Raw genomic sequence first — 12,547 nt, 5'->3', positions numbered from 1 at the left:
TGTAGGAATATGGTATCGATAGACTAGAAAATTTTTTTTTTTTTTTTATTGTTCCTTTCTCTAGAAGCACCTCCAGCAGTTTACTCGGCACGAGGTGCTCTTCTCAAACACGAACCCTAGGGGTGGATAGCATAGACGTAAATCACGCGTGTTGTTGAAAACATAGAAGGTGTATTGATCGAGCCCCGAGTACGATGGACGGAAACTAATGTGGCAAGTGAGTCTGGATATTTATGGTGAAATTAAGAGAAAAATGATATATATATATATTAATATTTGTTTACGCAGGATATATCAGAATACTTGAACTTGCATGGATAGATTTAGTTTTTAGACAAACTTTTTACTGCTTATGTTTCACTCAGTTTCGTTGAAGTCATGCAATATAATTATATTTTTTTCTTTTATTACTGAGCACTATCAATTCGCATTTTCAGAACTATGTGAATGCATTGCACGTCAACACTAGGGGAAATTTCTAGAGAAAAGTAAATGAGAAGGCAATGAAGTTTAATCCTGACGTTTTCATTTATTTATTCATTCATTTATTTGTCATTTATCCATTTCTTTATTGTTAATGATATGTTACAAAAGTTCTCGTTTTTACTCTCATACCGTGAATTACAACGTCGATATCAATTGCGAATAGATTTTCTTGATATACTTGTATGTATGTATATATATATATATATATATATATATATATATATAGCGAAAACTTTGAGCAAAGAAAATGGGTTTTCATCGGGATTCGAACCCGAGACCTCCGGATTACTAGACCGGTGCTCTACCGACTCAGCTATTGAAAGCCCTAGATCGGTGTTCGTCCCAAACCCTTAACTCTCTTTGCTCGTGTGGTCAGAAGCTATAGTGTGTGTATGTGTGCCACACACACACACATTAACCTGACATAAACCCAAATGATGTAAATCAACTTTGGAATAAATGTGAGGGATCGCCGAAGCGATGCAGCTTTTTGTAATATATTTTGAAACAAGGAAGGAAAAACTGACCAGAAACAATTGTAATAATAAATAGCGAAAACTTTGAGCAAAGAAAATGGGTTTTCATCGGGATTCGAACCCGAGACCTCCGGATTACTAGACCGGTGCTCTACCGACTCAGCTATTGAAAGCCCTAGATCGGTGTTCGTCCCAAACCCTTAACTCTCTTTGCTCGTGTGGTCAGAAGCTATAGTGTGTGTATGTGTGCCACACACACACACATTAACCTGACATAAACCCAAATGATGTAAATCAACTTTGGAATAAATGTGAGGGATCGCCGAAGCGATGCAGCTTTTTGTAATATATTTTGAAACAAGGAAGGAAAAACTGACCAGAAACAATTGTAATAATAAATAGCGAAAACTTTGAGCAAAGAAAATGGGTTTTCATCGGGATTCGAACCCGAGACCTACGGATTACTAGACCGGGGGTATGTCAGGTTAATGTGTGTGTGTGTGGCACACATACACACACTATAGCTTCTGACCACACGAGCAAAGAGAGTTAAGGGTTTGGGACGAACACCGATCTAGGGCTTTCAATAGCTCAGTCGGTAGAGCACCGGTCTAGTAATCCGGAGGTCTCGGGTTCGAATCCCGATGAAAACCCATTTTCTTTGCTCAAAGTTTTCGCTATTTATTATTACAATTGTTTCTGGTCAGTTTTTCCTTCCTTGTTTCAATATATATATATATATATATATATATATATATATATATATATATTTTTTTTTTTTTTTTTTTTTTTGGGGGGGGGGGGAGGGGGGGGGGCATGGAGCTACAATTAACTCCGTGGTTTTGGGTAATGCAACTTGATTAGGGTTTGTCCGAAACGGGATTGATCACCATCAGTGATGAAACTGGTATCATTCCTGAGATGTTCAAGATTTTAACATCCATTATATGTTGTAATTCAGTGAGAGGCAGATAGTCTGCGTATATCTTGTATAAAGATGAAGAGAAAAGTACGCATCTTTTGTTCGTGTAAAGAGTTCAATGAAATATTTTGCTATGGTCAAAAATTTTGTTCTTACTCTTCTATAATGATATATGATTTAGCTCGTTAAGCCGAAGACATCGTTTGGTGTATTTTTTTATAACCATTATATTGCTGTTTGACATAATCATGATCGATATAAGAATTAAGAGAACAAATACATTTTCAGGCAAGTGCAGAACTGTTTGCTAATTTGACAACTGTTCACTGTGTCTCAAGTGTAAGACCAGTGCAGTTTCAGTAATTCAATTCAAAATGTCTATCACCTCTTAAGTTTAACTATGTATATCACAAAGCAAAAGAAAGGTAAATTCAGGGGGGGGGGGGGGGGAGTAGTCAAAATACTGTAATATCATATGCCTTTGATTTTGTTAGCCTCTTGCTAGAAAGATATTGCCATACCCCCGCATACACGAAGTGTATAAGGGGTTAGATAAGAATCAGCGTGTGGTCGGTCCGTCGGGCGGTCCGTTGCAAATCTTGCGTCTCGAACTCCTCCTCCAGTTTTGAAGCAATTTTGATGACATTTGGGATACATGATGACTTTGTAGTGTAGATGTGCAAGACATCTTTTCGTGTTTGTCGGAGAAAGCATTGTCATGGTAACCACAATTTTCCCAAAACTTTTTTCGAGTTAACTACTTCCACAGTTTAAAAGCAATTTATTTCAAATTTGGTATGTATGATGATCTATAGGTGTTGTTATGAAAGACACACTTTTTGTTTGTACCCGAAAAGGCGTTGCCATGGTAACGGTATATTTTATTGAAAATGTTGTGGCGTGAACTACTTCCACAATATTGTAAAGGAGTCAAGCTCACAAGATACTCACAAGCTACTAAACACATACACACATACACACAAACACACAGACACACAGACAGACCGACACACACACACATACATAACTTTTATCAAACCCTGGTTCACTTCTTTTTCATAGGAATATGGGCTGCGGGAGCAGGGGTATTAATCATCTTTAGTGATACTTCTAGTTCAACTTATAAAGTAAGGAATTTTTAAAGCTTTGTCAGTAAATTGCAGTTTCTACTTGCCTGTGGCACAAATTTAAGCTTGTCTGCTTTTTCTTTTTCCTTTGTGTGTATTTATATGTTAGACTAGCCGAATATGTTTCTTTGGACATGTACATGTGTATGTCTTTCAAATAAAAAGACAAGAAAAAACTCTCTGAGTCATGTCAATAGATTGCAGTATCGTGATTATCTTGGGCAAATATTTAAAGGGATCGTATAGTTTTGGTTGAGACCTAACTTCAGGTTTCTAACACTTTTTGGTGATTTTATGATAATGAGAAACCTCTTATGAAATATGAAAGAGCAAAACAGAGTAATCCTAATAAAAGGTGGGACCCACCTTTTATTACGATCGCTTTGTTTTACTTTTTTTTACGATGTCCTAGCCATTCCAAAACCGATTTTCATCAAATAAACTTTGCATTCCTCTTAGAATGGTATGCGCTGTATCTACTATTTCATAAGAGGTTTCTTGGTATCTCGCAAAAAGTTAAAAGCTCAATCTTCATCTCCACCAAACTATATCATCCCTTAAACTCAGTTGTTAAAGTGTGTGATTTCACATGTTAGACTAACACAATAAGTTCACATCGATATGTGCATGTATTTTGAATATCTTTATTTTCTGTTTTGTTCAAGCCCCGTGGAAGGGTAGAGAGAATAATTTATATTATGTTTTATGTCACAAAGGGTTATATTAAAGTACGAAAAGATGCGATTTTACAGCCACTCCATTACAGTTGCAAAGCCATTTCGAGATGTTTCGAACCATACTGAATTGATGCAAATCAAAGTATGCAGGCTGATTCATTTAGAATGCATTTTCTCTTTTATTCTGGTATGTATATATTAGGCAAGACAGACTGGTTATAAGAATAGGTTACAAGATGCAAAAATACTGTTATACTTTAAAACATTTTGCAGTGCTGTATATAAAGAGAGTCTGGCTAGCTGCTAAATTAGACGCCATGTCGTTACTCAGCATATTACGCCTTAGTTGGTTATATCGTGTACTCTCAGACGTCGTAATGAAAGCAAGCAAAATAAAGGGTAATTGACAAAGGGTACTGCGTCAAAGCGCAATTTGGTAACGACATGGCTCCACGAAAATCACGGGACCAATTTTGACTAATCGCAGGCCTCAAAACGCATTAATCTATGGCGAAACCGAGTTGGCCAGACTCTCTTTATATTTTACTGCACTGACAATTCGACATTTAGGAAAATGTTTGTAGACACAGATGTTCACTTTTTACGAGATCAAGATCGCAAAATATAGATAAGTAATTTATATGAAGAGCTTGCTTCCAAAAGGCGCTAAAACCATTGAAAAATGATGGATTTAGAGCCTATTGGACGCAAGCTCTTCATATATAGGATACACGCCTGGAATTGTTTGGGTTTTTTTTAATTTATCGGCACTTATCTGTCATTCAATTTTCTTCAATTTTTATTACACCTAGGTTCGAATATTTATGCTCTTTATTTTATCTCAGTGATTTCTATCGAAGGCATTTGTCTCAACAGAATATATTCTGCTGATTCTGGCACAGAGTTAACACCGAAATCATTGGTATATGAACAGAGCAAAGGTTGTACAACTGACTTCTTAAAACATTTTCACTATACCAGTCCTATCCTACTTATCCTATAGCTTTGGCAATCTTAAAAGCGAAACGTGAAAGTGCAATTTTATCTTATGTCAGCTAAGGACAGGCATCTATACTATTATGATCTAATCATAATTGAGTATTGATAACAAAACCTTGTTCCCACAGGAACATCATACAAGATATGTGTTTTATACAGTATAATTATTCTTATAGAAATAGAAGAAGTAGTGGTATTACAACTTAATAGTATATCGGTCGTGTACATCAACTCTTTGTCACTTTGAAAACACAACAAACGAACAAAGGTCTGGTAGTATATGTTGGCAAATCAGAAATCTTCAGTTTCTCAATTTCAATGTCACTTGAAAGGTTCAGTGCCATGATAGTTGGCATGATTTAAAGAATACTTAACATTATTGTCTCCTAACATCTTGTATGAAATCTGGCGGTGATACATCCCTCAGTTTTTGGGAAAACAAATGAAAAAAAAAAACCAAAAAAAAAACTCATGTTACTAGAATATACGTTTTCCTTTCAAACGGAGGATTTTGGAATTTTGGGGGGTCTGGATAATTTCTGTGGAAATCTATTGTTTTCCCCTTCATCATAAAGAAGTTTCAGTTTTATCATTCTGAGTAAATGTTTGAATTACCTCTATAAAACATACCAGCTTATAGGAAAGTCATTTCAATTTTCAGGGGTGGCCAAAAGGTGACAGGCTCATGAAATCTAATTCGCAGACTTTAAGAATTGTGACAGTAGAGCGATACCAGCCATTCAGACTGTCTTAGTCTGTAACTTAACATCGCCAGTAGCATACTCTGGCGCCAAAAACATTAGCGCAGATTCGGAAGCAGAAGCGCCGCTTCCGCCCTTGCGACATCTCTCCATCGGTCCCCACCTCCAGCCACTGAGACATTCGACCGCTGCACATCCCGCGGATGATAGGTCCGTTGGCGGCCTGGACGTAGCCAGCCGGAATTATTCCTACGTCACGATAATTCTCTGTCTCCATCTTGTCCGAGACCAAGTCGATGACCTGAATGAACAAACAGGGAAACAAACGAGGGAAAAATAAAGTACTATTTTAGATTAATTCAATAAACTCAAATCAACATCAACTATACGGAACACACACACACACACACACACACACACACACACGAATTAGAAGCAGGCATGTGTAATGGATGGGGGCGGAACTTTGAGAGAAAGCGCTTGTTTTAAGGAGCAATCGGATCAAAAGGCATGTCAAGTATAATAGATTCTCCTAACAAACAAGTAATCAAGTTGGTTCTTACTTTTCAAAGCAAACTACAAACACTGATTAAGTTTCAAAAGTGGTAACGGTAGATAGCATGGAGGACACCTCCACACCCACAACAACTCCACTTCCCGTAACCTTGTGATTTATGGGTCCTCGAGCCTCTTCAATCGAATGATATTTACACACATATACACAAAAACTCATGCACATAAACATATATTATATCAAATATTACACACTATCATATACATATAGGATTATAAACATGCACGCAGTGGCGGATCAAGAGGGGCGCAACAGGCGCATGCCCCCCCCCCCCCCTTATTTTTTTTTTGTTTTATAAACAAAAAAATAAATAAAAAAAAGAATACGAAATGAAACCCAGAAGTGGCACCAGAAATATTAGTTGCCCCCCCCCCCCCCCCCCCCCCCTTTTACAGAATTCCTGGATCCGCTCCTGTGCACGTGTATACATTCACAATACCATACGCAAACTCTATAAAATAATGATACCTGATTATGTTCCTTGTTCCTGGTGAAGTTCTTTGCCTTCTGTGCCAGTTTGTCTTCAAGGGCGAAACCCACGCACGTGTTTTGATCATGGATATTCATAAACACCACATTCTGCCAGAAAGGATTTAAAGAAACAATTCTGATATATTTAATTTAAGTGTACATCGGGACTTCATGGTGATGCGTCAAAAAAAAATACACAAATAGGAGGAACTCACAACCATTTTCCTACGACATGATGAGTTACCTAGTTAACATGGGGGTGGGCCACCCCCCCCCTCCCCCCATGAAAATGTTTGCCCCTTCCCCGCCCCAGGAATTCTCGAGATGTGAAATTGTTTGGCCTTTTTATTTTATAGAAAACTGTCCAACTGTTTGGACCTCAGTGTGCGCCGGATTGTTGAATTTCAGTTATGAAAATACAAAATCTCCATCTCATGGGAGGGAGGTCAACCCCTCCCATGGATAAACACATCCTCCCCGCTGGGTTCCCACCGAGATTTAGTATACTTTGGGACAATTTCCCAAGGTAATTCCACTAAATGTGCACGAGATTGTTGAATTTCAATTATCTAAGTGCAGAAGCATATCGGAGAGGGATACCTCCTTCCTCGTCGATCCTTCCACCGATTGGTCTCAATTCAGACTTACTACAATTCCCTGATGCAAATTTCCGGACATTCTAGCAAAATTTTGCGCGGGATTATTGAATTTCAATTCTAAAAATGCATAAGTTCCCTCGAATCGGAAGGGGATATACCCAGCCCCTTCCGACCCTCCTGTTGATCAGAGCCTGTTACAGCTCGACCGTCCCTCTTATAGGCTTATAGAGTCGGTACCCTTTGGGGATGAAACTTTTCCGAATATTCCACAAAACGTGTTTTCTATGTGTTCTTTTTCGATTCGAAAAAAGAAATGAAAAAAGATCCATAGTGGGAGGGGGCTACCTTGTCCTACACAATGCTGAACTTCGCAAGTTACTCTTTAAGAGATGAACAGATGAATATCTTTCAGACATAACCACATAAAATACTCATCATTGTACAAAACATGAACGTGATTTGTATACATGTGATTTAAAATGATTTTTGAGGTGTTTGGACTATTCGTTCATAAACCTGTCTGAACAAAATTAACCCCTCTAGTACTTTGTAATTTATCACTGTCATTGCATAAAAACAAGTAATGCAATGCAATTCAATGCAAATCAATGATATTGCTATTACACACAAAATGTCGCGACTATACAACCTATGAGGAGGATCGCCGAGCTACAACAGGAGGGTCGGAAGGGGTGGGGTATCCTTCTCCCATGTATTTGTTTTGTTTTCCTTGGATGATGCTCGAAAAGTTCTAATATATTTCATTCTATTCAATTTATAGAAACGTCTACAGTGTGAAAAAACATTTTGCTAAGATTCAAGTCATTTATTGCCATGCACTCAGGCATGAAAATCGTGTTAATAATCTATAAAAAAAAAAAAACGCCCTTGCGTCCAAAAAGCTCTAAATCCATTGAAAATGATGGATTTAGCGCTTTTTGGAAGCAAGCTCTTCAAACAATGGAATACAGACATGCAAATATGCAGAAGGAAACAGAACATTGTAACTAAATGGCAACTACTCATTAAAGTATTGCACTGTCCCTGCGCATGTGTGTCCTGTTACAAACAATTCTGATTTCAAAAAGTCGTAAAGTACCACCACATCACCCGCCATCCATCCAACAGAAAACGAGCCGTCATAACTGACCAAAATGTTCCACGATGCAAACTTTGTACAAAATGACAAATAATTTTTAAAAAGTCGACTCCAAGAGGAAGATATAAAACGAAAAATTGAGACGAAAGATGAGACGAAAAATGGAGACCGTACAGTCAGGAGTAACGCTCGAAGTGGACGATTCCATTGTTATTTGTATCACTTTTTATGTAATTGTATTATTGTTATCATATTATTTCATGTATGCTTTATCTTTTTGGTATTGCATTTCATGAAAAAAAAAGTAAATGTAGGGGCCAACACGAAATCGAACTCACCCGATCGAAGTCGATCGCGATCGTGGCTGGCGAGCTGCCGCTGAAGTTACCAGGAGCGTTGATGAGAACAGTGTTGAGGGCGCTGTTGTAGGTCACGGTTTCGGAGGCAGATTCCCCGTTTTCGCCCCTCAGCTCCACGTGCCCAGTCTGCAAATCACGTGATCAGTTTGTAAACACAGCCTTGACTCTACAGGGTTAATCGGTTGTTATGACGTAGCAACTTGTGTTTGGGCACGATATTTGAAGATTCAGCCAATATCCTGATACCTTTCAAAAATTAGTCTAATGTGAAACTTATTAGGACGACATGAAAATAAACCAAGTAATGCAGTTTCATCTATTATAAAAATAAAGTTCATAATTGATTAATTTTGGGGGTAAATTTTGAGTAGATATTCTTTTCATACCACAGAAAAAGAAACATAAGTCTCACTATCTGTACCTTTTTTTTTTGTCTTTTACGCTTTCTTAGTCTTCGTCAAGTGTTTGTAAATGTAATCTGCATTTTAGAACTTCCATGCTATCCATGAAATATGATTATCTGCATAAAGTGAGTTTCTAAAAGTTGCCTTAATAAAAATATAACCACAGTGGAACACACACACACACACGCACACAAATCTAAGGTTGAATTAATGCTACGATTTTTTTTTTGGGGGGGGGGAAATTGTGATCATTTTCACCATGACCATAATCAAAATGGTATTCATAAAGTATGTAAAGTATCTTTGCACTCACGGAATCATGATCTAGGACTTGATTCGGGCGACTACTGTTTGCTGATTGCGGGCATTGAGGACTCCCCTTGTGAGCCATTGCAGTGATTGTGATGGCACCGGCTACAAGTAGAACTGTGATGAGTACAGCGGTACAGGGGATCCTCCACGAGGTGAAACGCGAGGCTTTTGGTGGCGCCGTATCTGCCCCCATCTCGGCGTATGGTGGCAGAGACGAAGAATTATTGTCGCACTAAGGTAGGCAAAGGAGGGGGTTGGGAGTTTTGAGGTGTTTGGATGTGAAAGTTTGAATGAGCAGAAGTGAACTTCGGAAATATTAAAGGAATGGTATAGTTTTTGTTAACGTTATGATTCAGTTTTTATGATTCAGCCTTCTGCAAGATACTTAGAATCCACTTGAAATGAAATGTTATACTGAGTATAATGCTACGAGGAAATCTAAGTTTGCTTGATGCAAATTGGTTTTAAACTGGCTGAGATATCCGGAACAATACTTTTTACAAAGTAATCCTAATTAAAGATGTTATTCACATCGATATGTTTCGGGTTTCCTGGCTATTTCCAAACAAAATTCCATCAATAATAAACTTTGAATTTAACTTCGAATTATGTTACGCACTTTCATATTTCGTAAGAAGTTTCTCATTATCTCGAAAAAAAAAGTATTATCAACAGAAGTTAGAACCCTGAAGTCAAATCTCAACCGAAATTATACGTGACCCTGCACCTCAAAACAAACAAAAAGTCGCCAGACATGACTTTTTAGTTAAGACCATATTCTGAAAGAGCAGATTTTAAGCTTTAAAATGATGTATCTCAAACAATAAAAAAATAACTCAAATCAAAAAATAACTCAAATCAAATGGACTCTCCTAACCTATCTAAATACTGGAAAGAAAGCACAAACTCAGAAAAAATGTGAACTGAGAAAAGTGGCTTTGAAGTACAGTGTCTATTCAAGCGCTTAATCTTTACCAAACCGTGCTGGCTGTGCGATGAATGGGACAAAAAACAGGAAATAAACCACCAGAGTAACAACAATGAAGAAATTATCAAATTAAACTGAAATTAAGCATGCCTCATTAACACATTCTGTCCATAATTAATGCCAACTTTCAAAGCAGTAGCATCATCCTTTCAAAAGTTATTATAGTTGAAAGTGAAGAGTGTGGACAAGGTTTTTCAGAAATGAAAAAGGGATTCTAAAGACACACCTAATCACACTATTCTACCAAAAACGTTCGAGATAAACTGCTAAAAAAAACACACTTTCCTGCCCGTTTTATGATACCATGCAAATTTTAGCATAATGTAAAAGAAGACCCGCTCTTTCAGAAAATATGAGAAAGTCAAGTTCGGCTAGGTTGACCCATTTCACTTATTTTCAGTCCTCACGCAAAATCAATGTGTGCGAATTTATGTTCGTTTTGAGATACACGGTCACATACGATCTCTTTAACTGTGCGAAGATCTTAGATGCACGTAGAATATCAACGTCGATTATGATAATCATCATGATAATATGCTCATTGCCAAAAATGCCACTGTATATAGATCTGTTACTTAATTGCTGTCTTCCTTGAACAGTTGAAAGGACTTTGGGAATTGCAAATTCTTTGAAAGATTGCAATGAGGCCGCATTAGCTTGGAATAGCTAGTACGGAAAGTGTTTCAATTTAATTCAATTCAATAGTTTATATATTTCCATCAAAACAAAATATATGATACAAAGCGGTACATGTGTCAGTTTGACTTCACGCAGCTGGAAAGGACAATTAATTGAACACAATATAAAATATACGCACGAATGGTGTTATAACAATAAAAACAACAGTGCACACTGAGTTGTGAAGGTAACAACAAAGAAGAAGTAATCATAATGATGGAAAAGTGTACTCTAAAAAGCTAAGCTTGTTTGACGTGGAACATTAAAAAAACAGCAACAACACCATTATACATATAAGATGTATTTATGTCAAATTGATCTATATAACATTTTACAATTGATCACTGAATGATGCTGATAACGTTTTTGTGCTATAGCTTGCAAATTATTCTGCATCTAAAAGGGATAGACGAGCTAAGTAAATTAATGCTTCAAAAACACACCTAAATGTGCGAATAATACTGCCAAATCATTTCTGTGATGTTAAAAGTCAGTCTGGAAAGCTTACCTGTGATTCTGATTTCTCCATGGTGAAATCGTAGTTGATGAAAGACTGTCAGTGGAAGAAGTTGCAAGGTCGACAGTTGAAGGAGTGGGTAAGATGTCCGCTCACCGTCCAGTTGTCTGTTGACAAGATACTGCAGGTTCACCTGATTTATAGCAAAACGTTTGGGCTTGGCTTTGTAAAAACTCAAATTTCACTCAAAATCCTCGTGCTCTGAATGGTTGGAACCAAATCAATGGAGCGCTCACCTAAATCTGGCGTTCGTTCAATATGATATCAAGTTTCACTTAAGATCCGTCTTTGGACAGGATGTTTTACCCACCATGTAACCCTCTCTGCTCGACCGAAATGTATGTATGGGTTTTTGGCAAAGCCAGGGTATTAAATTTTCATGGCAGGTTCCTCGTGTAAAACGGTATCAACACTGCAGAGGCTTCCCTGGAGAAAAAGAGACATTATTACCTCCGCCAAGGGAGAAGGTTATGTTTTCGTTACCGTTGGTTTGTTTGTTCTTTCGTTAGCTAGTTAGTTTGTCCGTGTGCAAAATAACTCAAAAAGTACTAAATGGATTGGGATGAAACTTGCAAGAAAGGTTGAGAATGACACAAGTAACAAACAGTTAACTTTTGGTAGTGATCCAAGAAGTTGTGGGGAATTTATTAAGGATTTTTGATATTTTGGCAGGTAGGGTCAATGAACTTGGGAGTTCAGGCTGCACGTATTTGAAGTTTGCATCCGCGCACTAAAGAGCGCCGTGCAGCTGAGGGTTTATGACGTAACAAAGGATTCTATATTGGGAAATCGGGCGATTTTTTAGTGGGTCGAAATCACTGATCTCTATGGAAAAGCAAGATTACGGTGGAAAGTAGCTGCTTGACGGAGGTCTGCGCTCTCAGAGTGCTTTTCTAGTTACCATTGCCATTCTTATTCTAATTGGTTTCACTATTTTTGTTATTATAATTATGATTGTATTATCATCATATCATTTTTATTATTAATACTAATGTTATGATAATTATCAGTATTATTATTATTATTATTATATGGCCTATTATCATTATTCCTGTCATCATCATTATATCATCTTGAATACTACTGCTACGCTACTTTAGTAATGTAGTACATTCCGAATATCTATACAAGGAACACATATTGCTCCAAGACAGAACA

General features: G+C 37.4%; 1 protein-coding gene and 1 non-coding gene across 2 annotated transcripts; one reads left to right on the top strand and one right to left on the bottom strand.

The window, feature by feature from the left end:
* The first annotated feature begins 1,541 nt into the window (after positions 1-1,541).
* Positions 1,542-1,615, top strand: Trnat-agu (transfer RNA threonine (anticodon AGU)). The gene has a single exon. It is a non-coding gene; the product is annotated as a tRNA-Thr (tRNA).
* A 2,780-nt stretch (positions 1,616-4,395) lies between these two features.
* LOC139743611 (uncharacterized) lies at positions 4,396-11,501 on the bottom strand. Its single transcript, XM_071654087.1, has 5 exons — positions 11,381-11,501; positions 9,208-9,438; positions 8,470-8,616; positions 6,431-6,541; positions 4,396-5,689 (listed from the first exon to the last, which is right to left on the bottom strand). The coding sequence occupies exons 1-5, from the start codon at positions 11,399-11,401 to the stop codon at positions 5,450-5,452; spliced, it is 750 nt and encodes a 249-aa protein (XP_071510188.1). The 5' UTR covers positions 11,402-11,501; the 3' UTR covers positions 4,396-5,449.
* Between the last annotated feature and the right edge of the window lie 1,046 nt (positions 11,502-12,547).

The sequence above is a fragment of the Diadema antillarum genome, unplaced genomic scaffold (assembly GCF_040938485.1).
Source record: "Diadema antillarum isolate AM-2024a unplaced genomic scaffold, OU_Dant_1.0 seq00001098_RagTag, whole genome shotgun sequence".
NCBI lineage: Eukaryota > Metazoa > Echinodermata > Echinoidea > Diadematoida > Diadematidae > Diadema > Diadema antillarum.
Note: the sequence above shows the minus strand (reverse complement) of the source record. Positions and strands in the feature narration are given on the sequence as shown.

Bases quoted from the DNA above. Each gene is read 5' to 3' on its own strand.
- LOC139743611 (XM_071654087.1), bottom strand. From the start codon at position 11,401: ATGGAGAAATCAGAATCACAG. The intron at 8,617-9,207 runs GTGAGTGCAAAG...CGTGATTTGCAG, and splicing joins AAGTCCTAGATCATGATTCC to ACTGGGCACGTGGAGCTGAG. The intron at 6,542-8,469 runs GTGAGTTCGATT...CCTTTCTGGCAG, and splicing joins TCGCGATCGACTTCGATCGG to AATGTGGTGTTTATGAATAT.